Raw genomic sequence first — 26773 nt, forward strand, 5'->3', positions numbered from 1 at the left:
TCGGTTAACTGACCGCGTTCTAGTCGGCAAATTCAAATGTCCGCTAGTGATGTGGCGCTACAATATTTGGCTATGTCTTGGCTACTTTAATATTATTTTTACGTGTTTTAGCTGGCAACAATGGCTCGACCATGAAAGGGAGCCAGTATTTAAATGAGGCTTAATTTTCTAATTTTTAACGATACAATAGCAACGATTATTATTTTAAAAAAATTTTTGCTAGGCTTAACATCAATGAAAATTCAACACGAAGTAGGTTAATAGTGATATACTAATATACTAATTACATGGGATATACTAATATACTATACTAATAATGTATTTTTTCATATTTTTCGGTTATCCATTTTTTCAGTTATCTGACCAACCCCAGTCCCCAATTGAGTCGGATAATCGATGCTCTACTGTAATTTTAATAATCATAAAGTTTTTAAAATTATTGAAGAATCAATATGTTACATTTGGAAATCAAAATCAATATAATCTATTGAGCTAACAAACTATTATAAATATAAATATTTCATTCCTAAAAATCCTTAGAAAAATATTTTCTTTAAGTTTCAAAATCAAAATCTTATTTAACTATTTCTGCCTGTTTTCTATGTTACTACAACTTTTACTAAACTGTAATGGTAAATAATTAAAGTAAATGTAAAATAATTACAGAATTTATAAACTGAATATTAATTCAAGCAAAATATTAAAATAATTAATATTGTTTAAAATATAACTTACCAAATATTTTTAAATAGATTTCTAGAGATGGTTTTTGTTTTACATTAGCATCAAGAAATTGTTTGACTACTTTTCTTAAATTATCTGCAACTTTTTGATCAGGATAAACAAATGATAATTCTTCACCACCAAAATTTGATACTACTGGAATGAGTCCTTTTATTCCTAATTTTCTCACAACTTCAATGAAATTTGTAATTACCCATTGACCAACATTTATATTGGAATCTGAAAGCTGTCTTCTAATCCAAATTCCAAATTCTTCCCAATCTACAGTAAACAAACTTTATTAATATATTTTATTACTATTAAGAATATGTTTGCTAAACAAATGAACATACTTTTTGCAGTTATGCCTGTTTCAAAAAGATTATAATATTTGCTAAAAAGTTGGACTGTATAATTAAAAGTGGAAGAATATGGTAAGGCACTGAGTGTTTCAAATATCACTTTATGTTCATATTTTGATCCAAAGCCTCTCATTTCTTTTGGTAAAAAGTGGAAATCATAAAAAGAGGAGTCTCGATATGAGCGTGAATGATGAATAGGACTACAACGAATATCTTCAAGATAAATTCCTTCTGCTTTAAAATGTTCTTTTAATTTATCAGCAAAAGTGCTAAGAGAAAAAAATTATATCATTATTACTCTATAAAGAAAAGAAATGTTAGCATTAAATAAATAGGTGTACTCAGTTTTAGTTGATCCAACATGTTCTTGTTCTATCATTTGGACATCTGATGCAATGTAGCACTTTACTTGTATACTTTTTTCTTCTCTTAATAAAAGTGCTATTTCTTTTGCTAGATCATCATCATCAAATAAATTAACTAACACATCATAAGCAGCTAATCGAACTCCTACTGCACGAGTAGTATCTCTCATTAAATGAGTAAGTTTTTTGTGGATGTAATTATTTGGTTTCATTCTGTACATTGCCTAAAAAAATGGTTAATTATTAAATTAATAAATTAATTACTGCATTTAAAATTATTATTGATAATTATGCATTTTATATTCCTTATTTTCAATTCCTTCAATTCAAATTCATCTAATTACAGAAGTTTCAATTTTTGTTAAAAAGCATTTATTTTCTATTGAATTCTATTGCATCATACTTTAGTATTATTGAATCTAAATATATTAATGTTTATCAAATAGAGGCCCATAAATTGGGTCCAATAAGGATTATTATTGGAATGAGATAATTATAATGAAATGTACTAATATCAAGGTGTAAACTTGATATTAGTACATTTCCTATTTCCATATGCCTATTGTCTATTAAAGATAAGATAAATTCTCTGTATTTTAAAGTAGTTTCAGTGAGATAATTTTAAAAAGAGATCTAAGAATTAAAAATAGTTTTAAAAAATTACGGCTTTGTATTTTCAAAACAAAAAAAAACAAACATTGCAGTTTTATAGCTGTATCTCTTTATCCAATAAATACACAATACAAACTATCTCAAGATGTCATCATAATATAGTCAATTTTCAATTTTCAGATTTGAGTGTAATTAAAATTTCAATTAAATTTTTATCACTGTTGTGAAAGCATTATGTTAAGCAACATGTAGATATTGTCAAAAATGAAAAAAAAAAAAAAATTTGTAAATTGCTTTAACCTTGTTTCTAAAATTATTTTAAAGCTGAATATTAGCAGCTTGAGTTAAATAAATCGCTAAAATTCATAATTGAAAAAATTTTTAGGTATCATCAAATGATATAAAGCAAGGCAGTATTGCAAAAAATCCCAGGTGTTGCCTAGTTTATTTTATGTAAAATTTGTGAATTCAGACAATGTCTTTTTGAATATAGTTATTCCAAACTACACAAGTCTTAAATAAACCTGTCATCTTAAAGCAACTATTATTATTAAATAATTAATTTTTTTATTTGATTTTCATGGTGTTCTACTTTTATACAAGCTTCAGAATGTTTGTCTTTTTTGATTTAATAGCTATCTTGCAGTGGCATGCCATTCATGGAAGCTGCCAAAACACTGCTTCCCTTGTATTTTCTAAAATATAAATACATATTGTATGATTATTTTAATATTTTAACATACTTTGAATTAATTAAAATTAATATTTTATTATAACCATATTATGTATTTTATTACAAATTTCTACACAAGATAAGATTGCTATTGTATATTTGAATATAAATTCGTATATGCATATTCCCAATGGAAGCACTGTATTGTCGAATATGGGACAGCTTCCATGGCAAATATATTTGAATCATGTAAAGCAGCCAGATTATATGCATTTGCGCATGCACTTTACAGAGCACCAACCTCATGCAGTTTAGCTTCTGGATGCTACACACCAAAATATCGTATAACGTTTCCAATGATTCTATCTAGGGCCGGTACAGCTTTTCTATCATTAAATGTCACTGCACGCCACTGCTATCTTATCAAATGCAAGAACATTTTTGGAAATTCTATTGGTATTAATTAAAACAATCATAAATGTTTTTTAATTCTTGATATATTGAATTTTCAGAAGCTTTATTTAACTGATAGAAGAGAACAATTCTGATAAAAATAAATTATAAAATGTTTTTTACTTTTCAAATATTTTTAGTTATTTATTCATTTAAAAATTCATTAAATATGTTTTTATGAAATTAACATAAATTATTATTTTATTAATTATTTATTANTTCTACCTTTAAATGAGATTATTAGTAACTGATACTGATAAGAATTAAAATTATAAAATGAAATTTTATTTTTATTATTATTTTTTATTTTATTAATTTGTAACAAACTGTAATCAATTTACAGTAGCAATCAAATAACTATTTTTGTTTTTAAATATTATTTGGAATTTTACACAGTTTTACCAAGCCCTTTGTATTATATAAAGATTTTAAAAAAAGAATACTATCTAATATTCAAAACTTTAAACAACAATAACCATCAAAATTATTAATCTAATATTATTTTTTTCAAATGTTTACTATTTCTTTTATCTGAACTTGATCAATATCTAAAACAAATTTTACAAATTAAAAATATTAAGTGTTATTAACTTGTTATAAGTAAATATAAATTACAAATTTCAAATCTTTTAAGATGTAATTAATTTGATGCAAAAATTAAAAAAAATTGAAATTCTGAATTACTTCCAATAATAATAAAATTCTTACTTTAATAGCAGCCACAGATACTTCTAATGATGTTTCTTTACCAGCTGCACAAGAATATAATTGTTTAACAACTGTATTATGAGCAACTCTGGCAGTATCACCAATATTTCCAATTGTCTAAATATAAATAATAAAATATTATTATAATATAATAAAATACTATTATTGCTCATCTTTTACTGTAATATTATATAATTCATTACAAAGTTATTAAAAATCATATATAAAACTTTTAAAACAATTTAATTATTATATTGTTCATACAACTGTAATTTGTAAATATGAACAATATATTGTTATTAAAATTTAAAAATATCAATTACATAAAATAAATACATTTTATTAGAAACCAAACACAAAAAATCATATTTTTCAATAAAATTAATTTTCTATAACTTTAACTTTTTAACTATAACTTTTTCACTGAGAGATTCTCTGTTAGATTCTGATGGGAGAAAAGTGAAAGCATGTTATTAAGATGAGATAGTAGTTAATGTATGTTTTAATTATAAAAATAACCTTTAATTCAAATAATTTCAATTTATCTTTGATAAAATGAGATACTTTATTCATAATCTTGTGTGTTATCTTTATCTTAACTTAAGAATTATCTTTGATTTGTCTCTTAATTTTTAATTCAGGTTATTTGGGAGATTATCTGTGACTGACTGTGATGGATTACTGCACATTGTACTTGATTTACACTTTTTGCATTTTTCCATGTATGCAGAATTTACAGCTTCTAAATGGAAAACTTTTTCACTGAGAGATTCTCTGATGGGAGAAAAGTGAAAGCATGTTATTAAGATTGAAAATTAATTAATTTTGAAAATATTAAAATTGAGCAGTTGTTAGGATTGAAAGGAGATTTTGAAGTAAAGTACAGTATGGCTGCATTAATTAAAATGAATTGTAATTTGAACTTTAATTTGAATGATTTTCTAATGCATTTAAAGTGTATCCAAGTGTAGGTGTTTAATATAGATAGAACTTTGGCTGATTCAGATATGTGCATTGAAAACCTGAAAAGGATGGCAACCATGGTTTAGGATCTTTAGATGATATTGTGAACAATTCTGAATCTCAATTAGAAGCAATTTTTGTAGTTGGTGTGTTTCAGCAGATGAAATATTATTATTATTATTATTATTCAGGTATTAAAGAGTCTCATGGTGAGAATAAGGATCTGACTTGCTCTGTTGTTTTAGATTTATTTAAAAATTCTCTCAAAATTGATTTAACCATTGGCTATGTTTAGACAGGTGAAGAGAGTATCAGAGAGACCTAAACTTATTTTCTGTAGTTTTTTGAATTTGGAAATAAAATGAGTAAAAAGTACATGTTAACCCACTAGTTTGGAACTGTACTGGTGTGGTTAATAAATCTTTGTTGTTTTGGTCTTATATTCAAGATTATGATACATTTATTTTCTTTCTTGAAACATGGTTGGATGGCCACACTATATTAGTGTTAGAAAAATATCTGTATTTATTAGAACTATTGCTTATGTCAAGGTTTTTGTCCACCAGGTCAAAAATGTTCCTTTGTTGGAAAAGTTAAACAGTTGGCTACCTGAAAGTAAGCATTTAATATAGATAATTATGCAAGGGTTTTGCATATCTTGAGGTGATTATTTAATTGGCAAATGGCCTTTTGAAACCAATAAGGATATTCAGGTTTTGGCAATGGTAAAGGAAGATTTTTATAAATTTTGTGTTTGTATTTTTATGGGACATTGCTTCATTGTTCTGTTATATTTGCTATTAGTTCAATGTGACTTTTTTTCTTTGGGAGATTATCTGTGACTGGCTGTGACAAATTATTGGACATTGTACTTATTTTATATTTTTTGAATTTTTTCAGATATTTTTTGCCTTATTTATTTATTTACTTTGTTTTTAATTCTAACATTGTGTAAATGGTCTCTAGCTTTCCCAACCACTCCAACCGACTGAATGAAAGTCAGCGATCCATAAATTTGAAATCTGCACAATTAAGTGCATCAAAGGTATCTATACTAACTCATGATTTCTTGTAAACTCTCTCTTGTGACCATTATTCAATAGCTTAGAGCTATGTATTCTTTTTTGTTGAATTAAATTGGTTATTTTAGTTGTTAACTTTGTATCAGCGTGACTCACTTCTGATCTGTCTCTCAATCCTCCTCCATCCCGAATCCAACCGCCCGTTCACGTGACCGCTCACGAAAATTCCGAAGTTGAAGTTTCTGTGTTTATCCTGAAGACACAGTGGTGTCAGTCCTGACGAGGCACTAAAGAGGTGCCGCCCCTCTGATTACATAATTGCTGTAATATTTTGATCTGTATATTGTACAGTTATTGTAATTTTTATTTCTATATAATGTTCAATTTTGTTTTATTTAATTTAACTCCAGTACAGAGTTATTGTACCTTGTACTGAATAAAATAAAAATAATAAAAAGTTTCAGGTTATTTATGTTCATTAGATTAAGATGTTATTTTGTGGAAAAGAATTCTAATAATCAGATCTGAAATTCAAACTGAAAATGTTTAATCTGGTAAATGACATGCAATAGTTTTGAACATTAACATTTGAATCACTTAAATACAATTTCATATAAAGAAATTTACAGTAACACAAACTAAACATACAAAACAATTATAAGTTGAAATTGAACAAATAATTCAAAAGATAATTTTTTGAATTTTTTGTTTTGTTGCATTAATTTATTTTCTTAAAAATCAAAGAATCTTAAGATGTAAATTAGAAATATAAGTGCGATATATTTATTTAGATTTTCTATGTGGGAAAAAAATATAGGGGTTGTTTCAAAAATACATAAATAAATTTAATTTTGTATCTCTTTTAAGCCAGCACACCAATCCCCCACTGAAAATTTTTTCCATAGGCCAACTAGTAATAATTTATGTCTTATACATAAATCTAAAGGTTTTCAAATTTTACATATTTTTATACCTTAATTCTGCAGATTAACTACAGTGGCTAGTTCATTCTTACCTTTATAACTGTAAGAAGATATTCATTTTTGTCAGCTGTTGTATAATCCGATGGGAATGTTACATCTTCTACATTGCAATCATCACTAATATCCAAACACAAAAAATCATATTTTTCAATAAAATTAATTTTCTATAACTTTAACTTTTTAACTATAACTTTTTCACTGAGAGATTCTCTGTTAGATTCTGATGGGAGAAAAGTGAAAGCATGTTATTAAGATGAGATAGTAGTTAATGTATGTTTTAATTATAAAAATAACCTTTAATTCAAATAATTTCAATTTATCTTTGATAAAATGAGATACTTTATTCATAATCTTGTGTGTTATCTTTATCTTAACTTAAGAATTATCTTTGATTTGTCTCTTAATTTTTAATTCAGGTTATTTGGGAGATTATCTGTGACTGACTGTGATGGATTACTGCACATTGTACTTGATTTACACTTTTTGCATTTTTCCATGTATGCAGAATTTACAGCTTCTAAATGGAAAACTTTTTCACTGAGAGATTCTCTGATGGGAGAAAAGTGAAAGCATGTTATTAAGATTGAAAATTAATTAATTTTGAAAATATTAAAATTGAGCAGTTGTTAGGATTGAAAGGAGATTTTGAAGTAAAGTACAGTATGGCTGCATTAATTAAAATGAATTGTAATTTGAACTTTAATTTGAATGATTTTCTAATGCATTTAAAGTGTATCCAAGTGTAGGTGTTTAATATAGATAGAACTTTGGCTGATTCAGATATGTGCATTGAAAACCTGAAAAGGATGGCAACCATGGTTTAGGATCTTTAGATGATATTGTGAACAATTCTGAATCTCAATTAGAAGCAATTTTTGTAGTTGGTGTGTTTCAGCAGATGAAATATTATTATTATTATTATTATTCAGGTATTAAAGAGTCTCATGGTGAGAATAAGGATCTGACTTGCTCTGTTGTTTTAGATTTATTTAAAAATTCTCTCAAAATTGATTTAACCATTGGCTATGTTTAGACAGGTGAAGAGAGTATCAGAGAGACCTAAACTTATTTTCTGTAGTTTTTTGAATTTGGAAATAAAATGAGTAAAAAGTACATGTTAACCCACTAGTTTGGAACTGTACTGGTGTGGTTAATAAATCTTTGTTGTTTTGGTCTTATATTCAAGATTATGATACATTTATTTTCTTTCTTGAAACATGGTTGGATGGCCACACTATATTAGTGTTAGAAAAATATCTGTATTTATTAGAACTATTGCTTATGTCAAGGTTTTTGTCCACCAGGTCAAAAATGTTCCTTTGTTGGAAAAGTTAAACAGTTGGCTACCTGAAAGTAAGCATTTAATATAGATAATTATGCAAGNTTACCAAAATTTCTTCAATATAAGTTGGATTTGGAATAGGTATATTTGTCAATGAAATAAGAACTAAATTCAAATACATTCGAGGTATTTGATCCCGAACAACTAGATGTCTAAATCCTTTCATGCAAGGTCCTGTATTGCATTGTGATATGGCATCTTTAAGAAATTGCAGTGCTAATTGCTTTAAATAAAAAAATACACAAAAGATTATATAATTTTAAAATCTTTATAAGGTTAATTTGTTAAAATTATAAATATTTAGGAATCATACTTTTTGTACTTTATTGCATTTTGGTACACCTTTGATAAAATTACAAGCAGTCACTGAATCAATGAAAGGTATTAAATCTGTTGATTGTCTCACAAGATACAGAAGCTCATCAAAAAGACCTGCAGCTCTTATTTGTACTTCCTCTTCACTAAATAATACTAAATTTGACAAAATATCTTGTGCATTTTGTAGAAAATCTGGAGGCTGTGCTGTTGGTTCTTCAATTTTTTCGTACTCCATTTCTATTCCAGTAGCTCTCATCTCATTAAGTTGATATCTCTGTTTAAATAATGCTGATTTTGCTGATTCTAATGTAAGATGATATCTAAAATATTAAATACAAATGAACATTTTGCTTCTAATATATAAAATTTAAAAAGCTTTTAAATTCTGTTTAATTTAATCATGTATAGCTTATCAGAAACTTATCATTTACATATTTTTAAGATTCATACTTTATATTGGCTTGCACTGAAACTTCAGTATTTTTAGATGAATGTGGGAGAAGAATGTGTTTTTCATGGCAAGAGACTTTTTCTAATTTCATTTGGCCTGAATTAACATCATAATCACAATCAACGCTGGATCTAATTAGAACTTGAGCAAAACTCTAAAACAAAAATTTTGAATAAATATAACTTTCTTTAAATTTAAATTAATAATCTAAATTTAATTTAATTTTTTCATTTAATATTTAATTGTTAATATCTATTCATTTAATTTAATATCAAAAACAATAATTTAATATGATATTTATGATACTACTTCTTAATAAAACAGAATGATCACACTAAATTTATACTTCATTACTCCAAAGTTAAATAAAAATTTGAAAATATAAAAACTCACAGTATTCCAAAAAAGTGAAAATGGAGACAGTTTCCAATTTGGTCGGCTTGGGAATTGACACCTGTTTATGATTTTGTGTGAACTGTATTTCTGATCACTAATTGAATTTGTTTGCCTGGGACAGTTGCCGTGAACATCTCTTTGAGTCTAGTAAGTTTTAAAACAAACATTAAAATATATTATTTGTGATTAATTCTCTATATTTTATAAAAATATATTGCTTATATGAAAAAAATCAAGAAATTTATAAATTAAGAAATATGTGTCTTTATATTTTACAAATCAAATTAGAAATTTTAAATAATTAAAATGTCAAATATCAGAAAAGTGAAATACATTTATTTTAACTTATTTATTAAATTATTTAAACGTATGACATTTATAATAGTTTTATCTTTATTACTTCTTAAAACAAAAAGTATGATGTAACACATATGTCTGTAATAAATGTTTTCAATAAATTATTAGAAATTTTAAAAAAAAGTATATCTTAAAATTGAAACAATTAATAAACTTCTATTATAAATTATTAAAAATTTAATTAATCTAATTAAAAAATGTAATCTTATAAACAGTGACAATAACCCAAAATTCACCTAAATATAATATAAAATTTGTTTTATTGGAACTCACTAGTATTTCGGGAAACCATGCCAATCATCGAGATACACAATCACCTGATGATATAATTTAATATAATTGGCTGTAATTTTCAAATTGCAGATCTATACATTTCCACTGTTGTCTGTCCTTTGTCAATCTCAAGAATGGAGTTAGATAGATGAAAATTGAGACCAGATATGAAAAGCTTAAGGGCTGGAGGCCCTGATTAACTACATACAAACATCCAGTCTGGACCAGAAGTCATGTGATTTTAATTCAAAATTTTCTTGAGAACAGAGTTAAATAGATGACTAGCATGACTCAATTGTTATCAGATGAAGTATAATGTATGCAAGACACTATTAAAATCAATACCAGATATGGAAAACTTAAAGGCTGAAGACCCTAATTAACTAACTATTAGTGATGTGCCGGATCATTAAAAATGTATATCCGCAGATATGGATACGGATCATTAGTGTCTAGATCCGCGGATACGGATCTCAACTTTCATACTCAGTCGGTGCCGGTGCGTGTGACCTTGGACCAATAGTTGATGCTTTGCATTAATAATGTGACATGTTTTGATTTGCACTGCACGTGTTTTTGTTTATAATGTGAAAGTGTGCTAAATTAGAATTCACCACAGGATAACAGAAGACAGACAGGATAAAGTAACAAAAGTTGATATGATTTTCCAATTAAGCTATTTCACATCTTTATACAGATTCTATTTCGGGGGATTCCAACTTCATGGTACAAACAGTAGCATGCGAAATTACAGCAATAATAATAGTTCGCTATATCCAAAGCACGTGTACAATACAGATCCCAATCGCAACAATATAACCCAGAACCTTAAAACTAACCTTAAACACTAACTTAACACTAATAACAGAAAAAGGGATAGAATTAAAAAGACAAAAAATGGTAGTTAAGATAGAAATAGGGATATCTGGGGTTTTGTCCCTTTTTTTGGCTTGTTTCTTTATGCGTACTGTTGAGTGGGATAACACATGTCCTTCTCCTATAACTGACCAGTTCTCTTCTTCAATAATTAGGATTTTTCCTTCTACAGTCGTCAATACGACCTTAAAACAGGATCTTTTTTCTGAACTTATTTCTGAACTATCCGGTCATTGAAAATACAACTCCCAGTACTCTCACCTCGTCCGTACACCCTGCCGCCCGGTTTACGAATGACCTGCTATGTCACTTCTCTTTTTTCTCCGGCTCCTGTTTACACCTTTGCTCCTCAAATTTCTAGGAACTGCTCATACCACCCAAGGGACAGGGAATAGATAAGAAAGTTCTAGAAGAAAATAGGACAATAGAACAAAGGGTAGAAAGAAAAAACGAAACTTAACTTAAATTAATATTTACAAAAATATAGCGTACCGCCACAGTAATTTAGTGCAGTGTTTCCCAACCTTTTTGGTGCTATGCCCCACCTAAGCCTTTCTAAAATTCTTGTCTACCTAACATATACAGCGGCTATACAGTTAACTTAAACTCTGGACAAGTCCATTTTCGAATTGCCCTCCTTAGCAATCCAATTGCCCCCTGTAGGGCGTGGGCCCCACGTTGGGAAACAGTGGTTTGTGGCTAGTGTGACACGGGATAGCATAGATTACGTTTGTGTTTTTGGAGAGTGTTGAGTTAAATTAAAATAAAAACAATGTCGACAAAAAAGTTTAATAGTGTAATATGGAAAAATATTTTATGATAGTAAGTAAATGATGAATGTGCTATTGCTACCTATCTTAAAATTTCATATAAGTAATGAAATTCATTAAGATAAAAGATCCGTTAAAGATCCGCTAAAAAGTAATGGATACGGATCTTTTTTTTCCCTCAGATATCCGCTGATACGGATATGAATATCCGGCACATCACTACTAACTATATAACTTCTGGTCTGAATTAAAAGTTACATGATTTTTTTTAAATTAAGAGATGGTTAAAAATTAGAGCCTGGCATTGTGACAATGTCACAATAAAATAATTGCTCACTAACAATGTTTTCTACTGTTTTTATTAAAAAAAGTGAAATACATTTAATTTCTAATATTTATATTGTTAATTTATTTGAAGTATGCTAGATAAAAGCATGGAAGCAAAAGATGTTATTTTTTCAATTATTAAAAATATCAATGCCATTTTTCATATATAGATAAATCCAAATATAGTTATAAATTAAATAAAAATTCAATCATATTTAATTTTGTTTCTGTATATAATTTCTTCCAACTAACTTAAAGTTAGTCAGAAGAAATTATATACAGAATTAAGTAGTTAAATATTTAAAATGCTTCATTTAAAAGATCTGTTTTATAAATATTATATTTTGTATAAGTCCTGAAGATGGAAAGGTAAAGCTTTCTGAAAACAACATGGCAAAATAAAAATCAAGATTTATAGTTTAAGTACAATAAACCTTGATTTATTATTTAAATACAAACAAACCATTATTTAAAAATAATAGATATACAGTAATCTGTATAATGTAAGAAGATAATATTAATATTCTAGTAAAGAAGAATTTGTTTTTGAAAATTATTGATATACTGGTATTTATTAATCACTACATTATAGACAGATTACTGTATATCTATTATTTAACTATTATTGAGCTGAGTGAGATAAGTTCATTTCTTTATGCTTAAATATCTTTGAATTTAAATAAACTCCTCCAAAAGCACTTGACTGATCTCAACCAAATTTGGTATAGACATAAGTCCAGATCAGTGAATGTTGTAGACTATTTGGAATCCTGATTAGATTGTGTCCTTGATGAATATCATGGAAAAATTCTTCTATAGATTTAAGCTGGGATCAGAGCTGCAATAAGCTTTTCGTAGGCCCTAGGCACCTTTTAATTTTTTAAATATAACCTTTTTCTTTTATCTTTTTAAATTATTCCTGGATGCAAAACAGTAAAAGAATTATTGTTTCTGCAAAGGAGCAGAATTTAGTTTCCAGCTTCCTGCTTTTCTAATACAAATATTGCTCTTAGAATGTACTATATATGTCAATCTTAAGATCAAATTCTGAAGGAGAATGATCTTTTTCAACATTAAATCACATTAAAAATGATTTAAGATCTAATTTGTCTCAAACAAAATTATCATATTTACCTGTACTTTCTGTAGAAAGTGAAATATTAAAACAGTTGCTAGTTGAGGAAATTATTAAAGGTTTTTCATGCAAAAAGTGTAGAAAAGTCTACATAAAATAAACTGACTGAGCAAAAATTTAATGTTTTATTTTAATTCTCATAACTTGTATTTTCTCAATTTTTAACTTCATAGGCCCTTAATTTTTCATAGGCATTAGGTGCTGTGCCTTAAGTTCCTAATGAATAAGACAGCACTGGTTGGATATATATATATATATGAATATATGATAACATCCATAACCCAATATATTAGAATTACAAACAATTTATCAAATTTTGTTTCAGATTATTAATTAGACTTAAAATAGCCCAATAAAAATCAGGCAGATTATTAATTTTAAGATGAGATTTTGGATGCTTATAAAACTTGCTCAGCTCAATATACAGGAGATGAAAACAACAAATGCAATACTAGTTGCTGATATGAGTATTGATTAATATCTTAATTTAAAACTTAAAATATTTTATAAAATTTGTGCATAAAAGATGTAAAATAAGGTTATAGGATATATTATTATAAACTGATTTATATCTTTAAATGCAAAAACTTATTATTTGTACAAGTTTATTAGAATTTATCTTACTCTTTCTTTCCCATCTGCAGAAGATTTGGAAAGAGAAAATCCAGAAATGATACCTCTCTTGATGTTAACTGAATATATTGGATCTTGTGGTAAAGCAAATATAGATCCCAATTTTCCATTATTCAAAGAAAATAATACAGGATACCTATGAAATAATTTATTAATAATTTAAATTCAATATATTATAATATAATTATGTACATTATGTATTATTATGAGTTTCTGTAAGATGTTAATTCCATCTCTAATAACTAATTTTTTGGTGAATCAATTAAATCAGCAGCATAAAATTATTTTTTTAAATCTAGAAGTTTTTGGCTGTTATTCTTTCCTTAGAAACTATCCATTAATCACATGTACAGTTTTAAAGCGATTTTTCACCTCTCCACCTCCCTGTTGCATGCAATAATGTAATTTTAGTAAACCCCTTCCTTCCCTTAAACTGCATGTGTAATTAATGGGCATCCACTTAAACATATGACAATATACCATATATTAAACTTGTATGTCAATTCCACTCATTACATTTTGCATATGTGAATAGTGTAGTGGAACATATCACAAGATTTAACATTCTATATGTGAATATGACAATAAAATATTTAAGGCCATATATGAAATAACTTGAAAATTTTTATACAGTAAAACCTGTGTAAACTGGAATCACACAGTCCTAAATATTTTTTTAATTTGACAAGTTTCTGTTTTGAATCAGTTTTAGTATTTTCTTCTTTTTTATCTGATGTATTTAGTAAAATCACTTTTAAATAAGTAAGAACATTTTATTACAAATACTAGGCTTAATCCAAAGTGAGGACAACTAATGATGGGAGTATTTAAATGCTAGAATTGAGAACTATTTGATTGCAAAAAGTTTGTGTGTGTGTTGGGTATTCAGATCCTTTTCCAATGAGATCTTTATGAGTTTACACAACAGCAAATAAGCCAGTTTCAGTATCAAAAACAAATATGTTACTCTGCTGCTATCAGAAATTGTAATTGTGTTACAGTAATACAGAGACTAAGTTATTCTGTGATCTGGCTTCTTAAGGAATTTTAATACTCTAATTAATTTTATTTCAATTCAAACACAAATTATTTATCGTATTCATACAGACACTTGGCAAAAAAAAAAAGTATTAAATTTAAGTATTATCATAAAGGTTTTAAGTGTATGGAAGAAATTTTAAAATTGTTTAAACTCATCAAAAAAGGTATGTTTTTAAAATAACATAACCTTATATGTTCGTTTATTTATACTGTTGTAACTTGTGAACTTTTATTTTAGTTGGCTGAAGAGGGGCAAGAAATGCCCGAAACGTGTAAGAAAGAAACACGTATCAACTAAATAAAATTTAATTCTGTGATTTGCCAAGTGTCTGTATGAATACGATAAATAATTTGTTTGAATTAAAATAAATTATTGACACGGTTTCAAAAATACCAACTCTAATNTGCCCGAAACGTGTAAGAAAGAAACACGTATCAACTAAATAAAATTTAATTCTGTGATTTGCCAAGTGTCTGTATGAATACGATAAATAATTTGTTTGAATTAAAATAAATTATTGACACGGTTTCAAAAATACCAACTCTAATTAATCATTTACTTCAGTCTTTGTAATTACTGACAATGTTAATCAACATGTTCTCAAATACTCAGCATCAGTAAGTTACTAGCTACTTTGTACATAGCAAATTGGTAACATTAGGTTACACTGCTTGTTCTCAAGTACTTCATCCTTGGAAAACTCGTTTGATTCTGCTTCAGGTTAATTCCATCAAAAACTATTATTATTAATAATCTGTATGTCCCCTTGTCACATAACCTTCATTTCTTTGACAAAGTTCAAAATCATTATTGGAACATAGTTTGTCATGGTCTGCAATGACTGTTATACTTGGAAGTACAGTAATTTCACTTGTCTATAAATGGAATCTTACTTTTCTGCTTTAGCCAGGATATGTATTTCAAACCAAAAACTTTTATTTCTGTGTTGATTCCATGAAGTTCCAAGCTTATAATAGAATTTAATGTAGAAAAATCATTCCATTCCAAAGAATTTTTTTATTTAGGTAGGTTTCCATTTTATTCATGTTCCATTTTGGATAGGTTTTACTGTATATAAATAAATAATAAAACAATGGGATTGGTGTAGACAAATATTAAAATTAATAAATTCTAAAAATTTTTCCGTTTAAAAAAACTTCTAAGAACCACAAGTGACGTTCACTCTTTAATTCCAACTTCGATAGAGTTTAAAAAAACAGAGAAAACCAGAGAATTATTTTCACTATCTCTTACTTTATTATGTTATCCATATATATTTCGCTATTTTAGCCTCTTCAGTGGATTATGCAAATAGTTTAAATAGGAACATTAAATTTACTTATGAAGAAGAAAAAAATTATGAAATTAATTATTTAGATGTAATAATCACAAGAAAAAATGAAACATTGCTGTTCCGAAAATACGAAAAAATATGTAATAATAATAAGGTGATTAATTACAAGTCATATTCTTCTATAGGAATAAAAAGAAATGTTTTTTTGATGGAATTAAAGAAAATATTTAATAGAACAACTTTAAAAAAATATATTGAAATTGAAACTAAGAATCTTTTTAAAAAATATTTATTGAATGACTATCCACAACAGCTTATACGTAAGTGGTACAATTCGTATTTAAATAATAGATATAATGTTAAAAATAATAAAATAGAAAACTTATATATTAAAATTCCATATATTTTCAAATTTTATGAAAAATATAAAACTTATATTAAAGAATTGTTCTCAGTCAATTTAGTAGGTGAACAAAAAAATAAATTAAATAACAGTATTTGTCTGATTAATAAAGCAAATGAAAAACAATCGAAGAATCCTTTAGAAGTTGCAGAAGTCGTATATGAATTGATGTGTACGTGCACAGAACGGAAAAGCTACGTTGGAGAAACAGGAAGAAAACTGGAAGTGAGGCTAAAGGAGCATGAGGCGGCAATTCGATTGAACAGAACTGAATCCCCGTGGCAACAACACTGCAGTATTAAAAATTGTCTTATTGATCGTAGTAATATTAAAATTTTGTATAAAGAAAAAAATTTTGTAAAAAGACGCATCATAGAACATTACTGTATTAAAGAACATGCAAATTGTATAAATTTAAATACCGGAGCATATGTCGATGCATGCTGGGATAGCTTGATGAACTATAATAGTACTGGCAACTAAACAGTGTAATATCCACTGAAGAGGCTAAAATAGCGAAATATATATGGATAACATAATAAAGTAAGAGATAGTGAAAATAATTCTCTGGTTTTCTCTGTTTTTTTAAACTCTATCGAAGTCGGAATTAAAGAGTGAACGTCACTTGTGGTTCTTAGAAGTTTTTTTAAACGAAAAAATTTTTAGAATTTATTAATTTTAATATTTACTGTATATAATTCTTTTGAAATTTTTGAGTAAACTGGCTTGATAAATCAATGTATTACAAAGGGAATCAGACAGACATCCTCAGGTTACAACTGTCAAATGAGGATGTCAATTTGAATACAGATGAAAATATTTGTTTGAGTAAAGGTTGAAGTTTATTTGCTGGTTTTGGGTGTCAGTGTATATTATTTGTAATTAATATTGGTTTTGTGTGCTGATTCTTGACAATGTATGTAATGAAATTTTAAAATATACAATAAAAGTGGATAACCAGTTACATAAAATTCTTTTATAAATTGCTTTAAAAGTGATTATGGATAAGTGAAGATATTCCTCAACAGGATGGATAGAGGTGGTGATCCTGTAGAAGGAATGTTGTGATAAATTTAATATATAATGCAGTTGATGTATGCAAGATGTTTCAGGTATGATAAAAAATTTTATTTCTTTTGTACTAAAAGTTTATATTAATTCAGTTAAATATCTCCAATCTGAAATTAATGGCACAAAGGAACTGTGTTGAGTTATTGAGGTTGTTGGATTACTACAACATTACTCTGAAAATACTTAAACTGATTTATTAAAAGCAAGCATAAATCTTAAATTATGTTTGTGACATTTTTATGTCAACAGTTTATTTTTAAAGATAATTCTTGATTTAACAAAGATAGTTGTTTTTTTTTTGAGTAAAAAGTTTATTTTTAATGTTTACTGTGGGTAATTATTACATTCTTTTTTTTCTTCTTTTATCTCATTGTCTTCATTTATTACCACAGGACAATATTGCTGAAATAAATTAGCTTTTCAATCTTATGAACAATTTTCTGTTGCAACTGTTTCTTTGAATACTAACATTCATGCTTGTGACACCTGATAATCTGTTGGTAATTGCTACAATCTAACTTGTTTACTTTGTAGTCAATAGAATAAAAAAGCTCATAAGCTTAATGGATTTATACTGTAAATGGACTCAGTAGCTTTTATAAGAATGTTTCTAATATTTCCTAGGTAATTGTTGAATTAGAGAGGCAATATTACTATATGTATACATGAAATAGTGTTGTAATTCTGAGTAGAGTAATGTTGGATCATTGAGTTAAACAAATACATTAAGACTATAGTTGTTAAAAGTGTTCTAAGTGTTGGCACAAAGAGGATGTCAGATTAGAGAGGTTTAACTGTGTTTATTTTTCATATGAAAAAAATAAATTCATTATTGACTTACTCAGTTAACTCGGATAAATCACGATCTTTTACCCAATACTGAAGATTTCCATTTGGTCCTCCTCCTGCTGAAGTTTTGCATCCAGAAAGCTAAATGAATAATAAGGTTTATTTGAATTTTGTATCTGTTTTTTATTCATAAATATTGTGAACATATTTGTTACTAAAATTAAAATTTAAAAAATGTATTTTTTATTTTGTTTAGTTTTCTTACCTCTAAATTATAGAGGCAATTAACAGCAGCACTCACTGTTACAGAGCATTCAAGTTCTATCTCACTAGTTCTATCATTTACTCCAGCAAAATCTACATTGCCAACTGAATGATAGCGATATTTATAGACATGCCCAGGTTGTAAAAAGCTCTCTGGTAAAACAAATAAATATTGTTAAACTCTTATAACAATTTGCATATATTTATTCATATCTTTATTTTATTTTATTTCTTACCTGAGTCAGAACTGTGCCTACATTCCTTTTTAACAATATCCTGTAAATCTGCATCTATTTAAAATTGAAAAAATTCATTTAAAATGAAATTAATAATGGTTTTTAAGAATCTTTTAACACTAGATCAACTATAATTTACATTTAGACAAATTTAAAATTACTATTATTAATATATTAAACATCAGCATCAATCTATATTTACTTGCATATAATACGAGGTTTTCACAGCTTCAAATTTCTAGATTGTCCTATACATGTGAGTGAAAGATTCTTTGTGATTTTGCAAATAATTTTTGTAAACTGTGTATTCACATTTTTTACCGGATGTTTACCTCTTGCATTTAAAAACGTATTATATCTGGGTCATTTAAATTGTTCTTGTATATTGTCAGAAGTAAAGATGAATAGCAATAGGAAAAGCAAAGCTTTTGAATTGAATTCCAGATTGAAATTCCAAAATCACATGGGAGCCCAATATAAGTTTTAATCCTTTCCCATGTGAAAATAGATGATTATTTGGAACTCAGAATTCGGAGAAACTCATAAGTGTCTCCGAATCCAATGAAGAGTGGATTTGACTATTAAGAATTGGCAAAATAAGATTTCCGATTGTCTAGCTTTACATGAACAAATTATGCTGTTGATTTTACAAGATTTTTCCTTAAAGTTTAAAATGCCAGTAATTTTTGTGGGACAGTGTGTGCATTTACATTCATTTGATATTTTACTTGTGATTAAACAAAATAAAATTAGGATTGTATTAATAAATCTAATTTTCTTTACTTTGATCTTTAAAGTCACACCTCATCCTATATGCGAGGTCATCTCATATGTGAGTATATACGATATATGTATATATACATCAAGGTTGGGCCAATGACAATTGTGGGTATTCACAATTGGAGCTTGCAGGGCATAGTTCCTCAGTCCCTGCATTCAGATGGCAAATGGTTGGTAGTAGTATTCTTCAACTTTTTCAATATTCAGTCACCTTCAAAACATATCACCAGTCCATAACTGGATCCTCACACAGGTGCTCTGAGTTCACACCCCTATCTGGGGTCTAAAGCCTACATCCCTTTCAGTGAAGGAGACTGAGCAAGAAACACTTGAAAGGCAGTCATTAGTAGAACTGCTATTCAACTGCTATTAATTTAATTTAATAGAAAAGTAGGTTAGACATTCAATTTTGCAAGGTATAGTGAATCACTCAAGAATATAGAGTTAAATGTACTGGTTCAATTTTCACTTCCTAAATCATTCACACACACACTCCAAAACCAATCATTTTTAGCACTACCCACATTTTATTGGTCAACATTACTGTCTTTTGAGAGACTAATGTCGACCAATTAGTTGTCATATTTTTAACTTACAGAATTACTGTAAGTTTAAAAATATGACAACTAATCATTCTGTTAGTGGATTTTGATAATCAGCAAACATTGCTTCAAGGCAGCTTTCCTTTAAGTCAATAGCTTTTGTCATACATAAAGTGATCAGATGTCCCAAATTGGGTAGGACAGTCCTGCTTCTTAATAAGCTGTCCCAATAACTGTATAAGCCAGCATATTAAGAAAGCTTTTAAAATTGTATGCAAAAGTCCCACTTTTGGACTGCTTCGTAATTATATTCAAAAATAGCCAATATTCATTTCATAAACTGTAAATCAAAAATAAATCGCATACAAGTAATAACAAAATTTTAGTATGCAACTTATAAAAACAATAACCTAATTGGCAATTGTCCAGTCTGACAATTCTATCTATCATGAACAGTGAATGTATATCATGTGCATCATTGTTGGGTTTTGCTAATTATCTGAGTTAACAAACATCTGAGTTAAAAAACAGTGATTAAAGCAAACAATTCTAAACTTGGAGCTATAATTAAGTAGTGATACCTAAATTAATAGTTCTGGCAGCAAAGGAATGGTCAAAAGTCCAGTTAGTGTATATAGCAATGCAAATGCACAGTAAGTGAAAGTTGTGGAAGATTCACGAGTCAGTTTTAAGTCAGAGTCAAAGTCAATTTACAAATTTTAAGGAGTGGATTAATTTGAATCCTCTCCATCATCATCCAGGTACTCCCAATGTGGTACAAATCCAGATGGGTGAAAAAATCACAAGAACTTTTTGGGGATTGTCCTTTCCTGATATGGGATCCTGGATACATCCATAGAATCCACAAGGAGGAAAGAGTATAAAAAATAATAAAAAAAAACATCAATGTGGACTGGCCAAATCCATGATGGGAATTGAGAAATAAAATCTTAAGGGAATATCTATTAATTACATGTATAGTTTAAGGAAGGGAGAGATGAAGAGGTATATCCAGGGAGGATGCTTAGGTTGATACCAAACCAATCACTTTTGTTACTTTAAAATAAAAATAAATAACACACATCACTTAACTTCAATTAGGTAAGGTTAGATAACTAAAGTAATTCTAAGGTAACTAAGTAACATTCTCTGAAAAATGGCAGGGGTATCCTCCAAATCTGCCTTGAGCAACATCCAAATTCTCAAAATCCTGCATATGCCACTAGGAGAGGAGATTGCAAAAAGTATATCATTATACACATTGCTAATGAATGGTCTGCAATATTCACATAGCAGAAGAATTAAGATTAAAAAATATAGGCCTACATATTGTAGTTATCAGTTGACAAATGTTATATCATATTACACTATATAGTAGCATTAAGTGTTGAATTTATACATCGTTCTGTTCAGAGCCGGCCCTACCATAGGGCAAACGGAGCAACCGCTCCAGGCGCTAAGTCTGAGGGAGCACCTCAGTGGTAAAGAAAATTAAAGGGTATAAATTAGGGGCGCCATAATAGGATCTTGCTCCATCCTAAAACTTGCCTCGGGCCGGCACTGGTTCTGTTTACAGTTCTGCAAGAAATTTAGTTTTTCTCTGATTCTTGTTAAAGCTAAGACATTCTTTCTGTACAACTTGGCCACGACTCCATCAAATGCATAGAAGTGTAAACATGGTGTCGCCAGCCAAGTTGTACAGAAAGAACGTCTTAGCTTTAACAAGAATCAGAGAAAAACTGAATTTATACATCATAAAAGAAAAATGTTTTGTTAATAGCTGAGCATTTTACAAAATTGTGGATGCTATTTTTCTATTCTAAAAGAATATCATAACTATAAAAGAGTAAACAGTAGAATTATTATGTAGCATTAATTAAACAGACTGACAATGTGCAATATACAGAAATTTATATTTTGAGACTCTTCTAAATAAATAGTTAATAGTAAAGCTGAATACTTTGAAAACTGTAAGGCATTTGATTAATTATAATAATTTATAATAATTTTTTAAAAATCTATTTATAGTATACAGTATTTACAAAAAATCTTAATTTTAATATTCTTTATACTTTTCAGTCTTTTTGTATTATTAGATCTGATAGAAATGTTAATTCAAATATTGACTTGAATATATGATTTAATGTTAACAAAATTTAATATCACATAAAATCTATTCAAAATTAAATAATGTTTATTTAGAAAAACAATATGCAATGGAAAATTGGAAACAAAAAGAATAACATGTAGGAAATAAATGTCATCGAAACAATACGAAAATGATATTGATTCAAGTAAAAGAAAAATCTGACGACACGTGGTTCCATTACTTCAAGTAATTTGTGGACTTATTCAAAATAAACAATACAAAGAAAATCGAAATATAATATTTGATCATTACTAAAATTTTCCTATTTATTTCATTTCAAATTTTGATTTCTATCGAATCTATTACAATTATCCTATTTATTTTTCCGAATTAGTCGCCTCTAGATCGTAATATATGACCAAAGCACTAATTCCCCAAATACGACAAAAAGAATTGAAAAAAAATCTTAATTGTGTCCAAAAGACCAAGACTACCAGATAGATTACCCAGGTATGCTCATACGCTTCCGTCACGTGTGCAGCCATATTGGTCCTTTTGACGTCATATTCCAAGATTTTTAAATTTAGCTGTATTTTATAACTAGTTGCACTAAATTTTGGCAAAGTTTATCATTTCGACCTTGCAAAATCTTAAGATACAGTTGAATTTATGATTATTTTCGTGTCTCTCCTATTGAACTTCTACGAGAGTCGTCTGCTTTCTAAGGACCAACATGGCGGATGAGCATACCTGGGTTATCTAGCGCCTTAGTCTGACCCAGATATATTAGAGCAGTCCTGGATTAGAGGCTTCTTTCTCATCATCCAGCTCACTTATTAATTAATTAATGCTAGTCGAATACCAATAAAAAATTCACTTTGTTTAATAAAATGTTTTTAAGAAATATAACAAAAATTATTCTAGGATTTATTATTATTATTTGTTGATATATATCGTATTTTGTTTGTTTTTTTTTTTATAGTTATTACAAAAACTACTCTTTTACTATGATTTCACGGAAGATTGAAGTGAAAAGTGAATCTAATGTTGATAGCGTACTTATAAAGTAGCTTTAATCATTACGTAATTTATACGATCCTTCTCTGGAGTAAAGTGAGCGACGTAGGAAAATGGTCGATCGACTTTTCCTACGTCAAAGTCGATGTATTCAGGAACGGATCTACACAGGGACTAATAGGGCTTAAGCCCTGGACCCACAAAAATTGAATTATCATCATAAATATTTAATACTTTTTTCATTAAAAATGAGCACTTATCGTATAGTAAAAAATAGTTGATATTAATAATATATGGTAATAATAATTATAATTTATAGTATTATTTGTATTAACAAAAAATGGGGTATCATTGGACTTCAATAAGCCCTAGGCCCTGAAAACCTATATCCGCTCCTGGATACATTATTTGTATTATTTATATTACTTTAAACAAAATATTTGCAATTACTTCAATCACAACACTTTGAATATGTACATTTAATAATAAGTTTTAATTAACAAGAACATTTCCTCAAATAAGATGTTTTATTTTTTATGAACAAAGACAAAATTTCCTGTTAAAAAAAATGGATTAATCACGAGTGTATAAAATAATAATAATAACAATAAGCCAGAAATTGAATTTAAAACTTTTATCTCTACAATTACATTATATATGAAAACTAAATTCATGTGGATAAATCTAATTTAATGATGTCAACCTGCGCGCATTTTGGAATCTTCTACCTCCTTAAGACTTTTATATTTCAATTCTTCCTAGATTTTGACTATTTTTGTGGGTAATTTCAACAAGACCTTATTTTCTACTTCTCGTTCACGCTTCTCTTTCAGTCGGTCTTATTGATAATGGGCTAAGCCAGGGGTCGGCAACCTTTTGAGTCGGAAGAGCCAAAATTACAATTTACAAAATTTCAAAGTTTTTAAAGAGACACAAAAATTTTTTTGCCAACAATAAATAGTACTCGCATAAATAAAGTTTTTTGATAAAAAAAAAAACTAATCTATTTATTCATAAGAAAAAATATCTATTTATTCATATATAAGTAGTGTTTTTCACAACAAATTAGATAATAGAAACATCCGACGACGGCGTCATTCGAGAGCTTCCGACGGACTGACGACAGTGACGACGCGTGTCACGGGGGAGGGGTGCGGTGAAAAGCGAGTACAAGTGGCTGAGAGATAGAATCAGTGCCTAATCCTCGTTAATCGATTCAGAACGATTTTTAAATGTTTTTTTTTTTTTTTTTTTGATAAAATAAATAAAATTTTCGTATGGAACTAAAGAGCCGCATGTCGCTCGCGAGCCGCAGGTTGCCGACCCCTGGGCTAAGCTGAATTTCACGTGGTATAATAACGAGCTAAAAATCTCATTGGAAAAAATGGGAAATCTAATTCACTGAATATTATATGAGACTAATTAACTGATTATTTCTAAAGAAATAATAACGAATTTTTTTTACTTTAGTTAATATCATAAAAGATTTTTTTAAAAATTAAGTTTTCATTTTATAATTACTGTATTATGATTCTCTTTTTTATAACTATTATTCCTGTAATGAAAATTTTCTTGCTTATTAGAAAATATCTTAGCATTTTATATCTGATGATTTTATTTTAAAATATAGTTTTATCTTCAAATATGAAGAACGAAAATATACATAACGTTAAAGAAAAATACACAATTATAATTTCCAAACTATGCAAACTTTACGTAAACGTATCATAAATTAACCTAATTTGAATATTCATAGATTGCGAATGATTTTGATTTACTCTCATCCTAATATAGCTTGCTACTTTAATATTTTGATATCAATATAATACAATTTATGAACTATGATCAGTCTGCTTGTAAAATAAAACTTCTATAATTATTTGTTATATAAAAGATTACCGCATTATGTAGAATAAAGAAAAACTTCTTCAATATCATTTTCTAGTTATATAAGCTTTATCTGACGGGAGATTAAAACTATCAAGGTAAAAATGTGATCATCAGATCAAAATCTTATGCCAAGGATATCTGTCTGGATGATGGTAGACATCCTTGACCGTCTTTCTTGTCTACAATATTTGTTGAGATAATTGAGAAGAAAGCTATATTTAACTAATGCAAATATTTTTCTGAATGACACACACTATTTGAAATTAAATAAATAGATTTACGTATAGAAGAAATGTATTGATAATGAATGTAAATAACGACCAATATTATCAGTCACTACTACTAATTAGTTACGCCTAGTACTTGGCGTTAGAGCCATTATATAATTATAGAGAAATAACAACACGTATTAGACGTCATATTCGCTGAATTGTTTTTAAACATTTAATTTAAATAAATAAAAAAATCTGGTTTTAATTTAAAAAAGCAGAGATGTATAAGAATTTCAGAAATCAAATCGGGATATGTGTTTTTAATAAGCTAGGTATACCGAAACGGGAGGTGGAGCCGTAGCTGATAAATACAAGCTCTCTCTCATGAAAATTTATTCAAGAAATATAGATGGGCATACATGTCTCGTAATGTACTAACAATTTGTCAGTACATTATTACCGATTTTGATTTGGTAGCGTAAAAAGAATAATTAATTTCTTCTAAAATATTTTATTTTCGAGAATCTAATAACGAAAAATTGATATTTTTATTACAGTATGATATCAAAGTTAATAGGTTGGTGTAGATTTCCTAATCAAACCAGGAATATTTTTCAGAATAACTTATTAAGTTCTGATCACTCGCAATTTTATCATAAAACTAATCACACTATATGCATAATTTTGCTTTATAATTAGCATTCATTTCACGGTTTAAATATTTAATTTTTATTTCTCTTATGAACACAGATAATTAACGAATAAAAATATTTTTTCTATAGAAGTTGTAATTTCCGAAAAACAAAGGACTAGTTTTATCAAATTATTAAAATCTTGGAATCCAAGATCTTCTATCCCATCAAAATATTTTGCGCACATATTTTACATCCTTAAAACAAATATTTTGGCCGTTTCTGTCAGTTACATTAATTTTTTTCCTTATTCAATTTCTTAACATCAACGTTATTAGCGCCGATTGACCGAATTGTCGAATTTAATGTTTCCGTTCGTGAAATACGTTCTTTAAATTCGATGGAACTATTCTATGAGCTATATTTCATGCCGTTTCTTCCTCTGTCGTACGATTCTTGCAGGGATAGTTAACCAATAATGCGTCTTTTGGAGCAAAAATTAATATAAGACTCGATCTTATTTTCGGGGAAACACGGTATACAAAAATATTTTACAATACATTTAAAGTTATTAATTTAATAGTAAACATAAAACTATTACATTTAATGTATCTGTTCAGTGTTATAAGTTTTACGCTACTTTTACACATTAGGAATACGGTATATATAAAATGTAGTGTTTTCTACGAAAAATGTAATACTTTTAATAAGTTTTAAAGTAAAAATTTATTTATTATTTATATTATTAAAGGATAGCTTGATGAACTATA

At 27.8% G+C, this 26773-nt stretch overlaps 1 protein-coding gene across 1 annotated transcript in view; it reads right to left on the minus strand.

The window, feature by feature from the left end:
* LOC111620512 overlaps positions 1–26773 on the minus strand; it is a 65705-nt gene that overhangs the window by 28253 nt on the left and 10679 nt on the right. The window contains exons 3-15 of the mRNA XM_023362439.1: positions 18842–18895; positions 18607–18758; positions 18394–18482; positions 13734–13878; positions 9369–9515; positions 8975–9129; positions 8520–8844; positions 8245–8429; positions 6897–6981; positions 3897–4013; positions 1427–1674; positions 1077–1354; positions 736–1005 (exon numbers count right to left, since the gene is read on the minus strand). Of these exons, the coding sequence (XP_023218207.1) occupies positions 736–1005; positions 1077–1354; positions 1427–1674; positions 3897–4013; positions 6897–6981; positions 8245–8429; positions 8520–8844; positions 8975–9129; positions 9369–9515; positions 13734–13878; positions 18394–18482; positions 18607–18758; positions 18842–18895 (2250 nt within the window). The remainder of the gene's footprint in view (positions 1–735; positions 1006–1076; positions 1355–1426; positions 1675–3896; positions 4014–6896; positions 6982–8244; positions 8430–8519; positions 8845–8974; positions 9130–9368; positions 9516–13733; positions 13879–18393; positions 18483–18606; positions 18759–18841; positions 18896–26773) is intronic.

Source organism: Centruroides sculpturatus, unplaced genomic scaffold (assembly GCF_000671375.1).
Source record: "Centruroides sculpturatus isolate CEXI.00-Female unplaced genomic scaffold, Cexi_2.0 scaffold265, whole genome shotgun sequence".
NCBI classification, from domain to species: Eukaryota; Metazoa; Arthropoda; class Arachnida; order Scorpiones; family Buthidae; genus Centruroides; species Centruroides sculpturatus.